The following is a 25,134-nucleotide window of genomic DNA, read 5'->3' as shown; positions in this document are numbered from 1 at the left end:
GTGACTGGAAGGAATGCCAAACAGAGGCTCCTTTCCCAGCTATTATGAAGAGGAAAAAAATAAATGTCCAGTTTGTCAGGTTCAGGGTTCATGTCATAACCATTGATCTCAGAGGGCATAAATAAGATTAATTTATTGGATTGGATTGGGGGCCTGGTGTCTTATTTCTGAACAAATGCAATTAAGACTAGGATGATTTTTTTTTTTAAAAAAAGGTATTTCTTTACAGAAAGATAGAACTGAATACCAAAACTCAAGTTGCCCCCTTGTTTTGAAGGCCATTACAAAGAAGTGGGGAGTGACCCTCAACATTTATTTACTATGATAAAAGACCAATTTTCAGAGGATAGCTGGCTTTGCTGTAAGGAGAAGGCTGTACGATGTGGCACTTAGTTTGATGAACTAATTTTTATTTTTCGGCAGTGATTGCCAGCTGTGAAAATCCACTAGCAAGAAGAGAAGAACAGTAAGGAATTGCTGGTTTAGTGGCTTGGTTAAAGTACAGACTAGATAACCAGCATGCTTAAAAGGTTCCATACTTCAAGCTCAGCTACTTGGTTTTCATTTAATGCATTATGTGAACCTAACCAAATAGTATTTATTCAGCAAACTCTGTTTAACCAAAGCATAACTTAATGCTATGTATGAAACAGTTTATAGTATGCCTTTGCTGAGTATTTTCTCTTCAGTGATTTTGTAGAATTATTTTGCCTGCTTTGTTAAACCACATAAAATTCTGCTTCTCACTCATCAGATTAAAAACTATAATTAAGCCTGCTGAATGAGCCTACGCTATAACGTTATCATGTAGACAAGTATTAATATCTATTAGCAAAAATAAATTATCCCCAATTTGTACTCTGTTTTCTGCAAGCATCTATGAGGATGTCTCCCTTCTGTATATATAAATAATGTTTGATAAAAGACTCAGTAAAGCACAAATATAGAAAGACAGATTAGTGTATAGATAACAACCCTCCCAAAAAGAGAAGCAAAATGGCTAATAAGATCAATTTAAGTCATGATATGCATAATAGTGTGATTTGTACTCCCAAAGAGAATGGGACAATGGGACTTTGTTTGGATTTCCATGTAATTAATAAGAAATTACCACACTGAATTTATTTCAGGAAGCATGTGGACCAAAACATTCACTATCAGAGTAGGAAACTTTTTTTCTTCAAGAAGAAAAGGCATGTTTATTCTTTTTCTTTCTGCTGCTTTGACTGCAGAATGCCACTGAGATAATAGTGCAACAGGAAATAATAGTAAAAACTCCCAGTGCATAATCTAAAATATTCCTCCTCACATAATTTCATAAATTAACCTGCCAAGAGAGTGAATCTGCCTTGTGGACAATAAGCTAGAGCTTGATTTATGTCAAGTGCTATTTCTTTCAGCATAACATTCACAGTAAAAAATGTTAGAACAGGTACAAGACTACCATTGAGAGCAGTCAAAGATACATCTAACTTAATAGTGATACAATCTAGCTTTCATTAAACACTTTTAAAAAGTTATGTTTCCCAATGTGTGGCCAATAGATTCTTAGTCAGATTAGAAATCTGACTAAGAAAGCTTAACATCATATACTCCATGAATTTAATGTGATTCCTTCACAATCCCATACTAATAGGAAGTGAGGCTTTTATCAATAATGCCAATATAAATAGGCTAATTTTCAATTCCTTTTGCAAAAGTACATCAAGGGAACAGCTGTCCTGAAAATAATTTTTGTTCTCCAGTTATTAGATCACACACACATACCAAATGCAAGAAGTTTCAAGACAATTCCTTGTGGGAACACTGACATTTGGGACAAGAAAATTTCTTTTCAAAGATAATTTACTTTAGAGTCATTTAGCTTAATTTCTCTAAGTAGTAAAAAATGAGAAGAAAATGAATGATAATTAAAAATTAATTCTTTACAAATGTAATTGATTCATTCTGAATTTCTTCAAAGTGTCTTAAGGTGAGAACTGGGCTGCCTTTACTCTGAAACTAATTCAGAATCACTCTCAAGTCCTAAAAAAAAATTATGATCTATTTCCATACTGTATGATATACTGTTTAAATTTTGATATGAGAACTGTTTACAGTACCTTTTAACCTTTTACTGTAAAATATAAATTGAAGAAAAGGTTCCCAGGAAGCAAGGAACACGTTCATCACAGCTGTCAAAAGATTTCTAATTTAAAGATTTCTACTTTATTAATGTCTCATTCACAATTAAATGCCTTGGGATGTTGGATAATACAGGGTTGACCTGGATTCCCTGGTCTGTCACAAGTAAATGCAGTTATTTCACTTTCATATTAAATCATTTGCTGCAATGCATGCTAAATTCAAGGTTAGTATGATTCTTTATTCTGACTTTTTAATGATCCTAGAGTCACAAGCTCTTTAAAATCAGGGGGGCGGGGGATTGAGTAATGGCCTTAGGAATACATCCATGTACTTTTTTGACAAGAATTCCATTGCATTCCTCCTAAGACTTTTTTTTTACTTCCCAGTCTAACCTGCAGCCCCAGCATTCCCTGGAGGTATCACATCTAAGAACTAACTAAGGTTAATCCTATTAGCTTGCCAGACCAGACATGATTGCTCAGGTGCTGCCACCTGCTGGCCAGCTGTTTACATGCTTATATATTATGAAAAGTCGTCTCTGAAGAATGACGGCTGCCTACATAAGGGAAAAAAGCCTTACATCTGTTTGTCACAGAAGCCACTAATAAATCCAATCCAAACATGGCAACTGCCACCTGCTGAGCATTATTTGGTGCGCTGTGTGTGTGTGCCCACCTTTGAGTCAATCTTGACTCCTGGTGACAGCCTGGACAAGTCCCTGCAGTTTTCTTGGCAAGGTTTTTCAGAAGTGGTTTGCCATTGCCTCCTTCCTAGGGCTGAGAGAGAGCAACTGGCCCAAGGACACCCAGCTGGCTTTGTGCCCAAGGTTGAACTCACAGTCTCCCAGTTTCTAACCTGGTGCCTTAAAACTGGCTCTTTAACTTTTGGTGCACTGGGGGCATGTTTTTTGTTTTGTTTTAGGTGTATTCACGTGCTGCTTCTAATCATGTAAAGATAGTAACTTCCGAAAGGTCACTGGCAGGGTGAGACATGGCATCCTGGTGAACATGTCCAATATTTTTTTAATGTTTCATAGTTTTGTATATAATAGAAATTTTAGATGGTTGGCTGACTGGGAACGTGTAGGTCTAATTTGCTATGTAATTTGTTGATCTGCCAAGAAAAGGCTTCCAGAATTAAGGGCTGGGAAGTGTTGCAGTGATCTCAAAGTGTGATTTCCCATGTTAAATTTGTGGGAGAGATTTGAAAAACAATCCATCCCAAGTAAGCAGGAGAAACATATTTTCATCAGTTTAAATGCTCACATTAAGATTCAGGGAAGATTCCTACCAATTAACAGGCAATAGCCAATAGAACTGGCACTGGAGATAGAGGTTGGGTGCAAGACAGTTAATAAAAGACAGTGCTTGAAAGAGAAACCTGTTTGTTTGCTTGTTCATACAGTTTAGAAGCTGCCAGACTCCTAATGACTCTGGATGGCTTACAAATTAAAAAATAGAAACAATACAACAAAAGAGAGAAATCCTGACCAGCCCAAAGACAAGATACAGACAAAAAATGCATCCAACGGGGTCTCAATCCTCACCCCACCAAGGCCTGGGGGAATAGCCAGGTCTTTAATAGTTTAGGGAACCATATGGATCTCTGGGGGGATGTTATTCCAGAGGGCATATCTTCTATTTATATTTACATGTAGATATATTTGATGAATTATATTTAAATTATATAATAGTTGTTGATTAATATTGAATTTTCTTCTTATATTATTAAATCACTTGTTTCAGATGGATGGATGGATATTTGTGTAAGCAAGAAGATAGATATGCATGATATACAGTCACTTGGATACAGAAGTGTATCCAAGTGACTGTGATGTTGGATTATTATGATTAACAATAGTTCCTCCCGATTAAATGAAAATGCACTGCTGTGTTGCCTAATATTCTCTAAGAAATGTTTAGAATCAAGAAGTTCACCATTTAAATAATCATTTTTAAAATGCTGAACACTTTATCCATGTTACGGTGGTTTCAACAGCTGTACTTCATTAAACAAGTCAGGCAGCAAAGAAGTAATCTTTTAAAAATAGATCTCTTTGGTCATGGATTAAAGTATTCAAATTAACTCAAATAGGAAAGCGAATTCATATTTGAATGGAGAGAACCTCATTTCCTTTCAATGGGAAATGGAACTACACGTTAAAATAGAAAACCATGGAGTAATTTTTTTTGAAAATCATTTAATAACTCGGTAGCATCCATGGGAGAAGCCAAGCTTGTTATAGTATGCACAGAATCATCACAGATAACATTGGTGAGGAAATCATTCCCCAGACTTTATCAGTTCACTAGAAAACATACATCCTTTCCTCACCAGTATAATAACACATGAAATTTCAGGTTTGATATAACATTATGCTCTTGGGCTTCACTTGTGGAACAGGTAATTTTAGCTCTCACCTTTCCTACAAAGAACTACATTCTGCTCAATCCTCTTTCTTCAGAACCTGAACTTTGAAATATTTTTGTTGTTTATTCATTTAGTCGCTTCCGACTCTTCGTGACTTCATGGACCAGCCCACGCCAGAGCTTCCTGTCGGTCGTCAACACCCCCAGCTCCCCCAGGGACGAATCCATCACCTCTAGAATATCATCCATCCACCTTGCCCTTGGTCGGCCCCTCTTCCTTTTGCCTTCCACTCTCCCTGGCATCAGCATCTTCTCCAGGGTGTCCTGTCTTCTCATTACGTGGCCAAAGTATTTCAGTTTTGCCTTTAACATCATTCCCTCAAGTGAGCAGTCTGGCTTTATTTCCTGGAGGATGGACTGGTTGGATCTTCTTGCAGTCCAAGGCACTCTCAGAATTTTCCTCCAACACCACAGTTCAAAAGCATCGATCTTCTTTCTCTCAGCCTTCCTTATGGTCCAGCTCTCGCAGCCACATGCTACTACGGGGAACACCATTGCTTTAACTATGCGGACCTTTGTTGTCAGTGTGATGTCTCTGCTCTTAACTATTTTATCGAGATTGGTCATTGCTCTTCTCCCAAGGATTAAGCGCCTTCTGATTTCCTGACTGCAGTCAGCATCTGCAGTAATCTTCGCACCTAGAAATACAAAGTCTTTCACTGCTTCTACATTTTCTCCCTCTATTTGCCAGTTATCAATCAAGCTGGTTGCCATAATCTTGGTTTTTTTGAGGTTTAGCTGCAAGCCAGCTTTTGCATTTCTTCTTTCACCTTCATCATAAGGCTCCTCAGTTCATCTTCGCTTTCAGCCATCAAAGTGGTATCATCTGCATATCTGAGATTGTTAATGTTTCCTCCAGCAATTTTAACTCCAGCCTTGGATTCCTCAAGCCCAGCATGTCGCATGATGTGTTCTGCATACAAGTTGAATAGGTAGGGTGAGAGTATACAGCCCTGCCATACTCCTTTCCCAATCTTAAACCAGTCTGTTGTTCCGTGGTCTGTTCTTACTGTTGCTATTTGGTCGTTATACAGATTCTTCAGGAGGCAGACAAGATGACTTGGTATCCCCATACCACGAAGAACTTGCCACAATTTGTTGTGGTCCACACAGTCAAAGGCTTTAGAATAGTCAATAAAACAGAAATAGATGTTTTTCTGAAACACCCTGGCTTTTTCCATTATCCAGCAGATATTGGCAATTTGGTCCCTAGTTCCTCTGCCTTTTCTAAACCAAGCTTGTGCATCTGGCAATTCTCACTCCATGAATTGCTGAAGTCGACCTTGCAGGATCTTGAGCATTACCTTACTGGCATGTGAAATGAGTGCCACTGTTCAATAGTTTGAACATTCTTTAGTGTTTCCCTTTTTTGGTATGGGGATATAAGTTGATTTTTTCCAATCTGATGGCCATTCTTGTGTTTTCCAAATTTGCTGGCATATAGCATGCATTACCTTGACAGCATCATCTTGCAAGATTTTGAACAGTTCAGCTGGGATGCCGTCGTCTCCTGCTGCCTTGTTATTAGCAATGCTTCTTAAGGCCCATTCAACCTCACTCTTCAGGATGTCTGGCTCTAGCTCACTGACCACACCGTCAAAGCTATCCCCGATATTGTTATCCTTCCTATACAGGTCTTCTGTATATTCTTGCCACCTTTTCTTGATCTCTTCTTCTTCTGTTAGGTCCTTGCCATCTTTGTTTTTGATCATGCCCATTTTTGCCTGGAATTTACCTCCAATGTTTCTAATTTTCTGGAAGAGGTCTCTTGTCCTTCCTATTCTATTGTCTTCTTCCACTTCCATGCATTGCTTGTTTAAAAATAATTGTTTAAAAATAATATTTAGTTGGAAGAAAATCCATATAGGAATGTACTTCCTTCATCTCTGGTTTTAAATGACTGGTCATTTAAGAGTAAGATAGGAAAGGCAGTCTGAAAACTCCCCAGCCATTAAAAGTAGGATGTGGATATGAGGTACTGTACCTTTCTTTTGCATGTTGACAGCTGATTGTCTTTACTCACTAGTTTCTTCTTTGCTTGCAGGAGTGCTAGCTGAACTATTCCAGATTCCATTCAGTCTTTCTTTTCAACCTGGCTTCACTGTCAAGAATTGGAATGCTGGCTGTGTGGAATGCTGATTCTAAGATCCTTTGCCTTCTTTAAGCAGCACAACTGTAGTTTGTTGGATGTGAATCAGCTAATCAGACAGCATACATGTTCAGCAGATGGTTTTCTGCTATACTGATGCAATAGTCCATTCCCTTCCTTCTCCATCACTTATAGTCTCCTCTAGAGCGATAGTCAAAACCAATTTACAACTCAGACAATATTTGTCCTGAACAGCACCTTACCGAGCAAGACACTTCAGTAGCTTCCTTAGAAACCTGTATCATAATCATGATAGATGTGAAGTGACATATCCTATTGGGGGAAAAGAGTCAGTTGAAGTCAGGTGCCATCAAAATCAGACATATAAATGATTAGAATTTGAGAATTTAATGGGGAAATGTATCTTTGTCTTTTAGAATAAACAAGGTAAAATACTTGAGAATTGCTTAAGATGTTACCATTGATATTTCTCTTTACATCACTATTTTTAGGTGGAATACCATGCTGTGTTATGTTCCTAGTTCCATTTGTCTTCATCGTTATTTTCCTTAATTTTTTTTATACTTCCTAGAATATACGTACTATGTTGTTAATAGGAATCTCAATACAATTACTACACTGATCAACTTACATCTAAAGGAACAGATTATGTGTCTTTTAGCTCTGCATTTGGACTTCATTCTCCTGAAAATTCATTGTCTAGAATTCAGTTCTATTTAGATTTTTGAATTTCTTTCCCTGTCTAGATCAGAAAAAAAAATCTTAGTGGTTTGAAAATTTAAGCTGTCTTTTATTAGCATGTGTATCATAATGCCTATTTTTTTAATATTAGCATCCTCGCTAGGAAGGAATTTGTAATTAACTAATCTTCATTAAACCTTTCACCCACCTTAGTTTGTCTATACATTAAAATCTGTAGTCAGGGCTCTTCTCACAGATTACTAAACCTGCAAAAAGTATTTTTTTAGCAGTAATCCCACAGTACTTATAACTAGAATTCAAAAACTCCCTTGGAGGTAGTTCAGATTGAAAGGAGTTCAAAACCAATTTGTTCTCCACCAGTTTTGTATAAGAAAGTAACTGATGGCTGCTGATGGTTTAATCTGTATTTGTATTATGATTTAATATTTTTCTGGTCTGGTTTTACTCAGTGTTTTTAAACTTTATACTGTGTTGAAGTTTTATCTTTAAATAGATATGTCTGGTTATATTGATAGATTTATCTAATTTTCCTTTTCTTTAGAAATTAGATAGTTCTTACCCTTGTATTAAAGTCTGTATTCTCACATTCGTATTGAGCACAAATTGGTCAGCATTAATTGCTTGCTTTGTTGCGTTGTACAGTATATTGTTATGAAAAGAACACAGTCCTAAAGATACTGGGAACTGAACACAGTGGGACCTGCTTCTAAGCAATATATATATATATGTATATATATATATATATATATATATATATATATATATATATATACATACATACATACATACATACATACATACATATATACATATATACATATATATATATATATATATATATATATATATATATTGCACTCTTGCATAGAAGCGAAGGAATTAGTTTGAAGGAAAGACCAATATGCACGTTTCAGTGTATGACTGAATTCTTTTACAGCAAAAAACAAACCAACCAACCAAGTAACTTTCTGCAGAAACAGGATATAAGCAAACCTACTAAATGTTTACTGTAATATACTAATGTTAATAACTTCCCTTTAATTAGGTCCATGGAAGAAACTTGCTATCTATTGACTATGATCGTAACATTCGCACAGAGAAAATATATGATGATCACCGGAAGTTTACACTGCGTATTATTTATGATCAGCTTGGACGCCCTTTCCTCTGGCTACCGAGCAGTGGACTTGCTGCTGTGAATGTCTCTTATTTCTCAAATGGACGATTGGCTGGGCTTCAGCGTGGTGCCATGAGTGAAAGAACAGAGATTGACAAACAAGGCAGGATTGTTGCACGCATGTTTGCTGATGGAAAAGTATGGAGTTATACATACTTAGAAAAAGTAGGTAATCTTTGGACCTACAGCCTTGCATTAATTGAAGTCTATCCAGCTAGGGATTTACTGACACTGCCATACATACCTATACATCAAACAATTCAAAAACCATAATTTGAGTGCCTTTGCATTTTAAGAACTGAAGGAGGGTGTTCATCAGACTTTGTTCCTGAATGCTAGGTATGAACTGATGCCAGCACATACAGCTACTGATTATTGCACTGCATCTTCAATCTTAGGACTGAATTTAAATAGCAGACCTTGTGCCTGTCCTACTTTTTAACTTACTTGCTTCTCCTTCAGCCCCTATTTTTTGCCTGATTCTGGAGAACTCAGAGCTTGCACATTTTTTTGTTCTGTTGGTTGGACCTAAAAAAGGATTGATTATAGATTTTTTTAAGATAGATCTGCAGACAGGTTGATCCAATGAAGTTTAATGTTTAATAAATATGTTTAGGACAGTAACTTTTAGTATTTCTGTTATGTTATGAAATAGACAACAATAGAGTCCCCTTTTTGGGAGAGATAGGCAGTGATAGAAATTTGAAATATAAATAAATAAATAAATATTAAATAATTATATATGCTAAAATACACTATTTGAAGACCTTGGAACAAAAATCCATTGATTCTGGTATAAAATGGAGTGAGATCAGCTGTTACGAGAACCAGGTTCCTTTCAAGAACAGCAAGAAATCCCACCTTGAGAATAGTTTACCACAATCAGATTTCTGTGCCAACAGACAATGAGCAACTCTGATCTATGAGCTTTGCCAACTAAATGTTAATGTGGTAACACATTGTGTGATTAAACTTTTCAGGTTCTACGTGCATCTTTGCCATGAATTGCAAAAAGTCTCTTTATGGCAAAGAACATAGTAAGTTCAATGTACTCTTACATGTGTGCTTAATATTATGGTATCCTCTATTGTATTATACAATATAGTATAGTGCCTGTATATTATTGCCCTAGCAAGCAAATGAATTTGTGAAAATGAATCAGATTTTTTTTTAAAGGCATCTTCAGCTTCTCTAAAATCCATTTAGAAGAGCTTATAATAATCACATTTAATTTCTCTCTTTATATAGTTATGTATGTTTGTGTGTACAGACTGACAAATCTAAAAGAAAGGCAACTATAGAATTTAACTATGTCTTTCTAAGCATAATGAGAAAAATACACAGAATAGGACAGGATGTAATTTATTTTATTTATTTATTTATCATATTTTTATCACCGCCCATCTCCCTCATACGGGGGACTCTGGGTGATTCACAATAAAACACAATAAAATTTCTATTATTTATTTTATAATTCAGCATCATTTTTTTATTATTTTTGGTTCTTTCTCCCCAAGTGAATTAATACACATATACATTAAAGTGTCTATTGCAGCAGTGGCTGTGACTGTCATATATAAAGAAGGAATCCTTAATTATATTTTGTATTATTGTATAATACCCATCTGATATATTTTTGATCAAATAACATATAATATGACTTTGTTTTTTCAATAGTCTATGGTACTACTCCTTCAAAGTCAGCGGCAATACATCTTTGAATATGACTCTTCAGATCGGCTGCATGCTGTCACTATGCCAAGCATCGCTCGGCACAGCATGTCCACTCACACCTCAATCGGCTATATTCGAAATATTTATAACCCACCTGAAAGTAATGCTTCAGTGATTTTTGATTACAGCGATGATGGAAGGATTTTGAAAACATCTTTTTTAGGAACTGGTCGGCAAGTTTTCTACAAATACGGGAAGTTATCAAAGTTGTCGGAGATTGTGTATGACAGTACAGCAGTGACTTTTGGATATGATGAAACCACTGGAGTTCTGAAGATGGTTAACCTACAGAGCGGTGGCTTTTCTTGCACCATCCGCTATCGTAAAATTGGCCCTCTGGTTGACAAACAGATTTACAGATTCTCTGAAGAAGGTATGGTCAATGCCAGGTTTGATTATACCTATCATGATAATAGTTTTCGAATAGCTAGCATCAAGCCTATAATAAGTGAGATCCCTCTTCCAGTTGACCTCTATCGTTATGATGAAATCTCAGGCAAAGTAGAGCACTTTGGTAAATTTGGGGTAATCTATTATGATATAAATCAAATAATCACAACAGCTGTAATGACACTGAGCAAACATTTTGATACACACGGACGGATTAAAGAAGTTCAGTATGAAATGTTCCGATCCCTCATGTACTGGATGACAGTGCAATATGACAGTATGGGAAGGGTAACTAAGAGAGAATTAAAGCTTGGGCCTTATGCCAATACAACTAAATACACGTATGATTATGATGGAGATGGGCAGCTCCAGAGCGTGGCAGTCAATGACAGACCAAACTGGCGTTACAGTTATGATCTAAATGGCAACTTGCATCTCTTGAACCCTGGAAACAGTATCCGATTGATGCCACTGCGCTATGATCTAAGAGATAGGATTACACGACTAGGTGACATGCAGTATAAAATTGATGATGATGGTTTTCTGTGTCAAAGAGGCTCTGACATATTTGAATACAATTCCAAGGGCCTCTTAACCAGAGCTTATAATAAAGCAAATGGATGGAGTGTTCAATACCGTTACGATGGATTAGGAAGACGAGCTTCTTACAAAACTAACTTGGGACATCACCTTCAATATTTTTATGCTGATCTTCACAACCCAACTAGGATCACACATGTGTATAACCACTCCAATTCAGAAATTACCTCTCTTTACTATGATCTGCAAGGCCATCTTTTTGCAATGGAAAGCAGCAGTGGAGAAGAATATTATGTTGCCTCGGATAATACAGGTACACCACTGGCAGTTTTCAGTATCAACGGTCTAATGATCAAGCAACTGCAATACACAGCCTATGGGGAGATCTATCATGATACTAATCCTGACTTCCAAATAGTCATTGGATTTCATGGAGGGCTATATGATCCCTTAACAAAACTTGTCCATTTTACTCAAAGAGATTATGATGTTTTGGCTGGACGTTGGACCTCTCCTGACTATACCATGTGGAAAAATGTTGGTAAGGAACCTGCTCCATTCAACTTGTATATGTTCAAGAGCAACAATCCTCTCAGCAATGAACTGGATTTAAAGAACTATGTGACAGGTGAGAAATAATTAATAGTCTAGAAATCTAAGGAACATTGTAAAAAAGATGTAAGAATGGTATTTTGCTCTTAGGAAACTTGTTTAATATCAAGTACAGACTCAAAATTCTTCATTTTTAGTAGTATAGGAAGAAGATTTCACTGCTTAATGATTGCATCACCAATCACCAAGTTTTTAAATGATGGTAATATAATCCTGCACCAGGTTCTGTGGGTTTAAGATCAGCTAACATCAGCTGGACTTAAGCACACATGATTTTATTCATATTGATCATTTAAAAAATATGTAAGGATTAGATATTGTCAGGGCAGCCACGCTCAGAATAAGACTCAGACTCACTTAGAAGGTCTAAGGATTTCTGGTTTTATTTGAATGGTGTGCGTGCAAAGAGAAAGACGGGAATCCTTATGTGGTGACAGGGTGCCCTGTTTATACTTTGCTGGCGGACGTCGTGCTTCTCCACCCTCGGGCCAGGACCGGATGGGTGCTTGAGACCTCGATGCGTCAGCTGATGGGCAATCCCGGCGATCTCCTTTGTCTCCCTGTCTCCGTCTGGACCAGGTGCATCCCCTGAAGGTGTCTCCCCAATCTTCTGATAGGCATGAATTACTGCCTGATGGGTGCTCCCATTATGTTGGGCATTACTCTGTGGATATGCGTGCCTGAGTGAGGTGTGAATGCATCCCCGGGGGAAATGGGAAGGCATTCCCCTTGCCTTTTGATGGGTGCTAAGTTTGGTCTGAAAGGCTTATCTATTGTGTTGGGGGTTCCCTTCTGGATTATGGGTGCTTGAGTGATTTAGGGATTATGCTTATTCCTTCCTCTTACCTAATGTGCATGTTCCCCGTTGTGATGCACATATGCCTTGCAACGGGGAACATGACATGCTGCCCCCCAAAGAAGATCTTAGGGTGCTGGTTTGGATGGGTATGCTTCATGGAAATTCTTTATCAACCTTTTGGCTGAGACATGTTGGGCTTGGACCCACTCTGGGTGTGGGAAATGCCTCCATTTGACCAGGTATTGTAGTGTGCCCCTTTGCCTCCTGGAGTCAAGTATTTCTTGGATTTCAAAATGCTGTTGCCCATCTATCATGATGGGTGGAGGCGGGGGGGGGGGGTTCTGTGTGCCATTTCGAAGGGGTGGCTGGTTTCAGGAGGGCGCAGTGGAAAACTGGGTGTATGCGCCTTAGATTGTGGGGTAAGTCCAGTTTGAAAGTGACTGGGTTAATAATTTCTGTGATGGGGAATGGTCCAATAAATTTGGGTGCCAATTTTTTGGAGGGCTGTGGGAATTTGATGAACTTAGTGGAGAGGCAGACCCTATCTCCCACTTTGTAGTTCGGTTGTGCCGCCCTGTGATTGTCTGCAAACTTCTTGTATGTAGCTTGTGCATCTGCCAGGGCTAGCTGGATGATGGGCCAAACCATACCCAGTTGAGCTGCCCAGTCATCTGGAGAACAGGGTGGGGTGTCTGGTTGGGGCAGTTCCTGGATTGGCACAAAGTCTCTGCCATAAACCACCTTGAAGGGGGTGTGACCTGTGCTTTGGTGTACCGCGTTGTTGTAGGCCACCTCTGCAAAAGGAAGCAGATCCACCCAATTGTCCTGTTGGTAGTTAATAAATGCCCGCAGGAACTGCTCCAGGGTAGAGTTGAGGATCTCTGTAGAGCCGTCTGTGTGGGGGTGCCAAGCCGTTGACAGTGCTTGCTTCGTGCCAATGAGGTTTAGGAACTCTTTCCAGAACCTGGAGGTAAATTGTGTGCCCCTATCTGTCACCAAACGGTAGGGGGCGCCATGGATTTTGTAGATATGGGTGAGGAACAGGCGTGCCAGTTGCTGTGCAGAGGGGATGGATGCACAGGGTATGAAGTGTGCCTGCTTGGAAAAATAGTCTTTTACCACCCAGATTACGGTTTTCCTTTGGCTGGGTGGCAGGTCGACTATGAAGTCCATGGAAATCTCCTCCCAGGGACGGGAGGGGCTTGCTACTTTCTGCAGCAGTCCTTGGGGTTTCCCCACCTTCCGTTTAGACTTTGCACATGTGGGGCAGGATGTTACGTAATCCTTGACGTCTTTTCTTAGGGTGGGCCACCAGAATTGCCTCCTGATTAAATGTAAAGTTTTTACGAACCCAAAATGTCCAGCCATTTTATCATCGTGGGAGCAGTTTAACACCTCTGCTCTCAATGGTTCTGGTAGGTATAGGGCTTTTTGTTTCCATGCGAGCCCGTGCGTAATAGATACATGGTGTTGGTTGTTTTGCAACCATGTATCTTTTTTGAGGGCTTGGGCGAGTCTTTGTTGCCAGTCCTGTGAAATTGACCTGCCCCTTCCCCCGTTTGCCGGTGGTTGCTCTGAGGCGCGTCGGGTTTTAGTCTGGCTGCGTGTGACAGCGGGGCAGCCAAGCTGTGTGTCTGTCCATACAGTCCCCACAATGTCTGGTGCTTGGCCAGCATCTTGAGGTCGTCGGGAAAGGGCATCCGCCAGGAAGTTTTTCCTCCCCGGGATGAACTTAAGTTTAAAATTGAATCTGCTGAAGAATTGCGCCCAGCGTATTTGCTTTGGACTGAGGTGTTTTGGGGTGCTGAAAGCCTCCAGGTTTTTGTGGTCAGTCCAGACCTCGAAAGGGCAGGAGGCCCCTTTCCAGGGCTGCCTTGACCACGAACGCCTCCTTCTCCCACACGTGCCATCTCCTTTCTGTTTCCGAGAACTTGCAGGAGAGGTATGCGCAGGGCTTCAGCTGATTGTCAAAATCGCGCTCAAGGAGGAGCACTCCGATAGAAAAGTCTGAGGCGTCTACCTGTACGACAAAGGGTCTGGCGGGGTCGGGATGCTGTAATACTGGCTCTGCCGTGAAGAGGCTTTTTAGGCATTCGAAAGCCATTTGACAATCAGCTGTCCAGTTTAACAGCGCCCCTGGGTTTCATGATTTACGGGTGTTTCCCAGGCCCTTTGTCCGGAGGAGGTTAGTCAGCGGCAGCACAATTTCTGCTAGCCCCCGGATGAAACCCCTGTAGAAATTCATGAACCCCAGGAAACTTTGAAGTTGTCTCCTTGTGCGCGGGCGCTCCCATGCTAGTATAGCCTGAACCTTACTGGGGTCCATTTCGATCCCCCTTGCCGAGATCCGGTAGCCGAGGTAGTCGATTTGCTCCTTGTGAAATTCACACTTGGAGAGCTTTGCGTATAGCTCTGCCTTGCAGAGTTTCGTGAGCACTGACTTTACGAGGCGTTCGTGCTCGGCTTCGTTCTCAGAATAAATTAAAACATCATCCAGGTAAACAAGCACCCCCTTAAACAAGTGGTCGCACATGCCCAGTGCCCCAGCTAACCCAGACGGTAGAACTCGGTATTGGAACGACCCCAGCAGGCAATTGAAGGCCGTTTTCCATTCGTCCCCCTTCTTTATTCGAATCCAGAAGTAGGCTTCCCTGAGGTCTAATTTTGTGAATATTTTGCCCTTTGCGAGGTGGGCTAGAATGTCCTTTATTATGGGCATGGGATATTTATTTGAAACGGATGCGGCATTGAGCCCATGGTAATCTGTGCAGAGCCAGAGGGACCCGTCCTTCTTTTCCCGAAAAAGGACCGGGGCTCCGACTGGTAAGTTAGCCGATTCGATAAACCCCCGTGCCAAATTCTTGTCAATAAAGTCCCTTAATGCTGCCAACTCCCTTTGTGTCATGGCATATATTTTTGGCTTTGGTAAGGTTGCCCCCGGGATCAGTTCAATGGTGCAGTCTGTTTTTCTAGGGGGGGGGGGGAGTTTGTCAGCCTCCTTTTCCCCGAAAACGTCAGCAAAGTCTTTGTATCTGGCTGGCAGGCCCTCCGGGGTTTCTGCCTCCAGGTGCATTGAGGTCGTTGTCGCCCTCCCCATTGCGGCGCAGGGAACCCGATCTCCTGTGGGTGCTTTGTAACGCCCGTCTGAAAAGGTGATCTCTCTTGTCGCCCAATTTATTTGGGGGTTGTGATGCCCCAGCCACAGGATCCCTAGTATGAGTAGAGGTTGGCCCACTGGTGCCACGATGAAAGGGAGGCTTTCCTCGTGGTTGCCGAGCCTCATCACAACTCTGTGTATTGGGTGACCGGACCCCCTCCCGCTGCTGATCCGTCCAACTGCGTGAACACCAGTTGGTGCTGAAGTGGATAGCAGCGGAGGTTAAGCACGGCCACCAGGTCTGGGTGCATGAGGCATTTCATACAACCCGAGTCAATCAGCGCCCAAACCTTCTCTGTTTTCCCCCCGTGGGCCAGGGTGACTCTCACATATAGGGTAGGGCAGTTGTCACTCACCCCAAAGTCGTTGCGCCCTTTGTTATCGTCCACCTGTCTTTTGGCGCTCTTTAAGGCAGGTGGCTGGCGTTTCCCGCCAGTTTGTCGCTTCCGCTTTCCTCATCATCGGTGACATCAGGGAATTCCCTTGCCAAGGTTTCCCCCTTCGTGGCTGGCCTTTTCTTTGGCGTTGGGGCTGGTTTTTTGGGAACCTTTCCCTGGCTGTCTCTTGTCTTTGCTTTCGGGCAAGCCGCCGCCTTGTGGTTTGCCTCTCCACACTTGAAGCACTGCCCCTGGGCAAACCTGCGCTCTCGTTCCTCCCCCCAGGGTCGGGTCACCGGTGTCGCTGGAGCACCGCTGGATCGGGGTCCTCTGGCTGTTGCTGTGGTTTGTAGGGACCTCTGGACATGCCGAAAGGTTTCTTGAGCGTTCTCCGCCTTTCCCGCCAGCCAAATCCATTCGCGGAGGGTGGTGGGGTCATCCCGGTTTAGCGCCCATCTTAAAATGTTTAAGTTAAGTCCCTCCTTGAATTTTTCCGTGAGGGTGGATTGTGACCAGTCGCGCACTTTGCCCGCAAGCGCTTGGAACTCGCTTGCGTAAGCCACCACGGAGCGCTGTCCTTGCCTGATTTGCCGTAGTGCTCTCTTCGCCATTTCGGTCTTGAGGGGGACTCTGAAGTGGGAGTCCAGAGCAACCAGGAACACGTCCACATGTTTGAGTTCCGGGGCATCTGCCTGGCATCGATGGACATATCAGTCAGCCGCCCTTCCCCTGAGTCTGTTGGCAATGGCGTTGATCTTTCCCTGTTCTGTCTGGAAGCAGGGTCCGTATTCAGCCATGTAGTTCCTTGCGTTGATGAGGAAGAACAACAACGTGGCTGGGTCGCTGTTGAATCGTGCCGCGAGGTCTCTCACTCCCATCGTGGGTGGGCTCCAGGGCGCCTCTGGACGTGTGGTCCTTCTCCCCTCCGGTAGGAAACTGTTGTCCCGATGTGGGGATTCCCTCGCCCAGGCTCCAGGTGGTGTCGGCTCAGCATCCACTCACCTCCAGACTCTTCCCAGCTGACGCCCTGCAGAATAGGGGGGGGGGGGAACCCATTCCCAGGCAACCCAGTGCAGTGTGCTCTGGCGTGGTCGGCTCCCTCCTCCCATGCTGCGCCCTGCTGCTGCAGCTGCCATGCTTCGGGGTCAAGCAGGGGTGGGGACGAGCTTCTGGCGCTCCATTCGCACTCACCCCGGTCGCTGCCTCCACGCTTCAATGCTAGTTCTGCAAGGAGCCGCTCGATCCATGCCAGGTGTGCTTCCATGGCTCCGCAGCACGAGTTCTCCGTGGCGCCTCCCACGGCTTGCCCGCTCCGCTGGCAATCTCTGCCTCTCGCTGTGGGTGTGTTCCATTGCTCCCACACCGCTTCAACCATCACGGGTAGGGATTCCCCCATTGCATCGAGGGTGACCCATTCCGCCTGCGACTCACCGGTGGTCGCCCTGGTCACATTGCGGCTGGGTTCCTCCCCTGCTGGGCATCCGCTGGTCCTTACCGCGAGGTTGCGGGTGCTGTCGCCGGTTCCCGGGTGCCGCTTCATTGCTGCGTTGTTCTTTCACAGACAAGTCTGGAAAGGTGCTAGCGAAAAAAATTTGGGGGGATTCCCGTCTTTATGTCAGGGCAGCCACACTCAGAATAAGACTCAGACTCACTTAGAAGGTCTAAGGATTTCTGGTTTTATTTGAACAGTGTGCGTGCAAAGAGAAAGACGGGAATCCTTATGTGGTGACAGGGTGCCCTGTTTATACTTTGCTGGTGGACATCGTGCTTCTCCACCCTCGGGCCAGGACCGGATGGGTGCTTGAGACCTCGATGCGTCAGCTGATGGGCAATCCCGGCGATCTCCTTTGTCTCCCTGTCTCCGTCCGGACCGGGTGCGTCCCCTGAAGGTGTTTCCCCAATCTTCTGATAGGCATGAATTACTGCCTGATGGGTGCTCCCATTATGTTGGGCATTACTCTGTGGATATGCGTGCCTGAGTGAGGTGTGAATGCATCCCCGGGGGAAATGGGAAGGCGTTCCCCTTGCCTCTTGATGGGTGCTAAGTTTGGTCTGAAGGGCTTATCTATTGTGTTGGGGGTTCCCTTCTGGATTATGGGTGCTTGAGTGATTTAGGGATTATGCTTATCCCTTCCTCTTACCTAATGTGCATGTTCCCCGTTGTGATGCACATATGCCTTGCAACGGGGAACATGACAGATATGTATCAAGCTAAGCCCATGTAATAACTGTTTCTGGACTGAGCAGTAGAATCACACTTCATGTATGTGAATTAAGCTCAGCAATGTAAAACGCTAAAAGTTAGGAGATTTTATAAGCATATTTCACACCAATTTGCACATTCAGTGCTGTTGCTTCTTCTGTTATACGCAGCAATTTAATTCAGGGGGATTTAGCCAGTGCCTGGAGAGAAGTTACATGCTAAGGATATAATTCAATGTTTGTCAAGCAGTGGTTTACATACCATTGGTGATCAGTTGTAGTCGTCTGTGTGGGATATGATTTGCCTTCCCAAACTGAGAAAAAAAAGGAGAGCAGAGAAGGTGGTCAGAGCTACCAGTCTTTCATGGAAGGTGCAAAAGCAAAGAGAAACCTTGTCCTCTGGGTTAAGTTCTAAGGTTTGAATTCAAGAAAAAAATAAAATGATGTTTTACTTTACTTAACTCACTCTCTATTATTTTTTGGGTTGGCTTAGACTGTTTGAAAATAACTGGATAATTTTGTTTAGTTTGCAACCAGCACAAAGTCAATCCCTATATCCAGATCAGAGCAAGCAAACACCCTACTCAGTTCAGCTAGCAAAAATATAGCTTGATGTTTATTTATTAAACACCAGTAAACATAAAAACAGTTAACTGGCAAAGCAGGACAAAAGGCAGGCATAGCAGGGAGAGAGAGATGAACAAGAGGCAAGAGATAAAAAGGGAAGAGGACTTAATATCAACACTCTATATTGTCTGTATTTCTATTAAAAGGCACAGAACTTTTCAGAGCCACTGGAAACATCACTGTGGGTAATAAGCATGGACAGTCTCAGTGGAAATGGCCTTTGTTCATTCCAGCCATTAACCCCTTTTATGTACACAGAAGCAGACTAGAGATGGATAGTAAGACACCAAGTGATGTCTCCTTTATTCTATAAGAAGGAAAGAATTTGGTTGGATGGACATGATGTATCCAACAAGAGGAACACTGTTCCCATTTTAATGTTCTTCAAATTACCATAACTGATAAATGTAGTTACAGAATTCTGGTAAACATATAAGTCTACTCAGAAAAAATGAGGGTTTTGTTACATGTTGATCGGGCCCCAAATCCTTGACAGAGTGGTTGCTGGGACTTAGGATACAAATAAACTAATGAAAGAGAGAGAGAAAATCAACCAGACCTCTAATAATAGAGTGACTGTTCACAGTATCATGGAAGTGAAATTGATCTACACCCTAAAACAAAACAGGGATCAGATCAAGCCAGTAGGAATCAGAACTGGTGGGGTAAATGGGCTTTGATCTGCACTGAAACTCACTCAATCCCATGTAGCTATTGTGTAATCCAGGGACTGGAAATCCTTTTAAGTATGAGCATTGCCCTACCCAAAAACTGGTTAACAAATTTAAAATGGGCCAAATTTTGTGACCTTTTTCCAAGCTCACATCTGAGATCTCACATATTTCCACCTGAAATCTTGCAAGAGTGAATAATTTATTGAAATCGTTTCCATTTTCATTATTTAGAAATAGATAGTACTATTTTATTTTAATCGGAGTACATATGGGCACTAATTTCCCAGTGCTAGCTGTCATTCCAAAATGGGGAAGGCTCTCTTAAAATTTAAAAGAATGTTTCCTTCTATATGTATGGTAAATATTCTACTCCGTTGGTATTAATTTGCCACTTAGTGCTAAGTTAGTTGTAAGTGCTTCTAAAGAAAGGAAATTAACAGCTATTCAAGAAAACCTTTTTCAGAACAGAATGTGGTACATGTTGTAAGTTTTTTTAAGAACAAGAAGTTTTCCCATTAATGCAGCTACTGTAATTTTCAAAAAGTTTAAATATTAGGCAAAATAAATATATTTCAAGAGAGTTACAACATAAATTATTGGGAATGGGGAGAGCTTAATATGCATTGTATCGTTCATGATGTCTAGGATATGCTCTTCTAAAGAGAGAAGAAATATTCTCCTCCCAAAAGCCTTGAATCAAATTCTACCAGTAGATGATGAGCCAGCTGCAACAGAAGCATTGCGTGAAAATGGCTGGAATGGAAGGGATTAAGAAATCTGCCCAGCAAATAGTTTAAACAAATGCTTCCCCAAAGAAGAAAATACCACAGTTAACATCCATTTTGGCCATCCTGGCTGAAAATTATGGAAATTGAAGGTCCAACACATCTGGAGGGAATCAGGATTGGATAGTTAGCTGCTCAACATGCTTTCCTAACTAATCTTATAGCTTTCCATAAAATCACTGTTTCCTTGACCCCAAACTATTAATATTGCATTATTTCTTTTTTTTCTTCTTCTTTTGTCATGGCCTCCTATACTCAGCCCATCCTTTCACCAAGAAAGGAAACTTTTCCTTTCCTTATGTAAAGTAGAGCATGGATTCTGAAACAGGCTGTGCTGTTCCCCTTCTACCTTCCTTTTATTTCCTACTAGCATAGCTGAAGTAAATTATTTGGAAGGTAATATTCTACTATAGATACTAGAGAGCAATAAATAATGTTTGAGGTAGTGATAGCTGTAGCATACTTTTTCTTTCCTTTATGATGATTTTCTATTTAAAAAGCACTCTAAGCTTTTTATTTGCCAAAACTCAGAAAAGCTTTTCCTATGAATACTCTGCTTTTTTGTAGCAATGACACAATATCTATCCTTTTACTTGCTGAACATTTTTATTACCCAAATTGTCAAGAAAAATGCTGAAAATTCCATCCTGGCTTTATAAGTAGGAGCTGGACTCAATTCTAGTAGTTTACTACCCATCTTCAGCTTTCATAAATGTGCTTATTTTAATTCTTAGATGTGAAAAGCTGGCTAGTGATGTTTGGTTTTCAACTCAGCAACATTATACCTGGTTTCCCAAGAGCAAAAATGTACTTTGTACCACCTCCTTATGAGCTGTCAGAATCTCAGGCATGTGAAAACGGGCAGGTAAGCAGCGGCTTTCTGTAGCTATAGTATATAGTTTTCTTAGTGTACATCTTGGGGTTGCAAATCAAAGGACTGCTTTGCAAATTTCATATGCATTTTTAAGTTTCGTAGAAGTTAAAGACATTTCAAGATATGATAACAAACACATCCTGAACCCATTCCTTCACATCAGGAGAATTAGATGATCACATTGATCATGCCAATGCATTTTGTGAAGAGAATGTTTGAATGCTTTTCATGGCCCTATTGTTTTGTAAAGTTAACAATAACAAGCACAGCTGATAAAAGTAAAACTGGTGAAACATAAGTGGATTGAATCAGCTGGATAGATTTGTACCTTTTATGGCTGTCAGCACAAATCATTATAGCATTCCAGTATAAGATCCTTTGATATTTACATATCAAACCCCTCCCCCAATTAATTGATAATATATTCATGTTGTAATAGCAGACAATATTTATATCTTTATATCTCGGCTCTATCAGAACACTAAGGGGTGATAACAGTGCTGCAGAAATATCATGTCTGGGTGTTATATGTCAACAAAGCCGTTATGGCTTACTGAACAAACTATGGCTAAAATAGTTTTACTGTTACATGAACTCTACTGATGTCTCTGAATCTGAAATTCGTATATATCTGTTTTTCTTCCATACTACTCTTGCCAGTTAACTTCATTAGAACTATTAAAAAATACTTTTCTCCACATCCTACATAATCCTACACAGTATATACTATCATTTCTTCTGCTTATTATTTTTTTTCTACTTAAACTAATACATACCTAAAGTTGCAACTGTTCTTTATAAATGCCCCAATAAAAAAAAAAATTCTAGATCTATAGTATTATTTTGGAGATTTTGGAAGTACAACTGTATACTATATTTTAATTTGCTAACAACACTAAATTTGAATAAAACAAAGCACTCTCTAGGCAACTTATAACAGACACTTTTTTTCTCAGATAAAACAATCTAATTACAAAGACTAAAAACAGCAAATCAGAATTGTTTAAAACAAACCCTGTAATAATTTTAATAAAATACAGATTGAAATGAACACTAAGATCTCTTTGGGGAGAAGGCTTCAAATATAAAGCCATTTGAAAAAAACTCTGATCAGATTAATGCCCAGGTTTGTATTGTACAAACCCATCAGGGCATCAGTCTGGTGCGTGCAAGTGGTACTTTAAAATCTACATTTAAAAGTTAACTCATTCAAATTGAACTGGGAATTGAATACAGGTAACCAATGTAGCTATATCACATCATTCTCATATGCTATGAATATATGACTTCCCAATGATGCTTTCAATATTAGCTGAATTTTACAAACTCTCTTTAAAGGCTACCCAATGTAGACTATATTTCAGTACTGTTCAGAATATTTATTCACTGGCCCAAATTGCTGGATTTGAATATAAATTTGTTGGTGACATAGTTAAATAAATTAGAAATTTTTAGAGTGAAATTTGGCTTTTCATGAACTTTAAAGAATTTCTTTTAGTCTGTGCTTATCAGTAACGTAATTTTCTTTTCCTCCTTATTTTTGTTCTAGTTAATTACTGGAGTACAGCAAACAACAGAGAGGCACAACCAAGCCTTCATGGCCCTTGAGGGACAAGTCATATCAAAAAGATTACATGCCAATCTTAGAGAGAAAGCAGGTCACTGGTTTGCAACCACTACTCCGATTATAGGTAAGGGGATCATGTTTGCTGTGAAGGAAGCCAGAGTAACCACAGGCATTTCGAGCATTGCAACGGAAGACAGCCGAAAAATTGCCTCTGTGCTTAACAATGCTTACTACTTGGACAAAATGCACTATAGCATTGAGGGGAAAGACACCCATTATTTTGTCAAGATTGGCTCATCTGATGGTGATCTTGTCACCCTGGCCATGACAAGTGGACGTAAAGTATTGGATAGTGGAATCAATGTTACAGTATCCCAGCCCACCCTCCTAATCAATGGAAGGACTCGAAGGTTTACCAACATTGAATTCCAGTATTCCACTTTATTGATTAACATACGTTATGGTCTGACCCCAGACACTCTGGATGAAGAAAAGGCTAGAGTTCTGGACCAAGCTCGGCAGAGGGCCTTGGGGTCAGCCTGGGCCAAAGAGCAACAGAAGGCACGGGACGGCAAAGAGGGAAGCCGCCTGTGGACTGAAGGAGAGAAGCAGCAGCTTTTGAGTACAGGCAGAGTTCAAGGTTATGAAGGATACTATGTGCTCCCAGTAGAGCAGTATCCAGAGCTGGCAGACAGTAGCAGCAACATCCAGTTCTTAAGACAGAATGAGATGGGAAAGAGGTAACCAATTTATCTGCTGTCATCCTTGCCTGGATGAATCAGTAGTTACAACTGTTATCTCCTCTCCTAAGGAGATGAAGACCATCGGGGGCACTCGGCTGAACTGCTTTGGGATAAGAGGTGGCAAGAGAGCTCACATTTTTTGAGTCAAATGCTGCTGCTCAAGGGATTAAAAACTACATCCTGAAGTGGACTAAAGCCAGACTGAACACTTTAAGTCATTTAAGTTCAAAAGTACCCCATAAATATTACCCACTTGTTGTGGGTCTAAAGAAAAAAATAATAGTTTCACATCAAAAATACTGAAAAAGAAGGCCTCATCTTATATTACCTCACTCCATTCACATGTGAGCAAATGTTCAAGAAATCCAAGAGGGCCACCCACCATCCACTAAGTCAGCTGATGAGAAAGATTCTTCAGGCTGCTTGTTTGATAAACATTCTGGAGGTTTTTCATTTAAACACAAAATACAGGTGCATTTAATACATGACTTCTGGGGTGATTTGTGTGTAGCAACTGGAAGAAATGAGGAGAGCAGGAGCAACAGAGCACTGGAAATAGTAACAGAAATATATTAAGGAATATAAATCTGAACTTGCACTCTGTCCCTGATTTTGTCTGGCCTAAGGTTAATTTATTCAAAGAGGGCAGAGTGTAAAGTTCAATTCAAAATTGTGGCTATAAATCACTACTGATAAATTTCATACTCTGTTTGTCTTTGAAGATTCCATTGTGGGCAGTAACACAGTTGCAGGGTGTAGTCTGTTTAGATTCAGTAGTTTGTTGGTCAGTTCTAGTAGAGCTGTGGGCATTGTATTAACACTGTTGCAAATGGGCACCAATTCAGATCACCCTGTACATACATCAGCCAGAAGGCACAATCACTGTTTCAGATTTTAAAAATAAAAAAATATTAGTGTGTTTGTTTGGTCAAGAAACTGAGACAATCACATTATGGTCACCAAGAAAAATAAAAAAAAATAAAAAAAACAAGTCTGATAAGAACTTTGGTACAGAACTTTTTTGTATTATACATGTATGAATTGTTCATTGAGTTTTTATATTAATTTTAATTTGCTGCTAAGCAAAGAATAGAGGCAGGCAAAGATAATTTATGGCAAAGTGTTTAAATTGTTTATACATAAATAAAGTCTCTAAAACCCCTGTGAATTTAATGTCTTCTGTTTTAGAAGAAAACAAGAAGCATAATGGAAAAAAATCTGTATGTAATACAATGAGAATTAAATTAAAAATGCTGAATGTTACATAGGCAGAGCAATGTATAGCAGCTATAGGGAAATAGAAAGCCAAAGTTGTTTTAATTCAAATTAATTGTTTCATTTAATTAAAGTGATTTTCCACATGCCTGGTAAAAATGATTTTAAAAGACCACTGGCAACTAAGAACAAGAAAATTAGAACACTGTACAACAAAGTAAGAGTTATCATGTGGTTATATCTACAGTTTGTCATTACTACCCCCCAAACGTTGTAGGAGTGGAAGGGGTCAT

General features: G+C 40.6%; 1 protein-coding gene across 1 annotated transcript in view; it reads left to right on the top strand.

The window, feature by feature from the left end:
- Positions 1-24,794, top strand: part of TENM2 (teneurin transmembrane protein 2) — an 874,568-nt gene extending 849,774 nt beyond the window's left edge. Inside the window, exons 26-29 of the mRNA XM_063292454.1 lie at positions 8,414-8,710; positions 10,223-11,837; positions 21,177-21,307; positions 22,866-24,794. Of these exons, the coding sequence (XP_063148524.1) occupies positions 8,414-8,710; positions 10,223-11,837; positions 21,177-21,307; positions 22,866-23,627 (2,805 nt within the window). The 3' untranslated portion in view covers positions 23,628-24,794. The remainder of the gene's footprint in view (positions 1-8,413; positions 8,711-10,222; positions 11,838-21,176; positions 21,308-22,865) is intronic.
- Positions 24,795-25,134: the final 340 nt, after the last annotated feature.

This window comes from Candoia aspera, chromosome 2 (genome assembly GCF_035149785.1).
Source record: "Candoia aspera isolate rCanAsp1 chromosome 2, rCanAsp1.hap2, whole genome shotgun sequence".
In the NCBI taxonomy this organism is placed as follows: Eukaryota; Metazoa; Chordata; class Lepidosauria; order Squamata; family Boidae; genus Candoia; species Candoia aspera.
The sequence above is the reverse complement of the archived record's forward strand: the minus strand, read 5'-3'. Positions and strand labels throughout refer to the sequence as shown.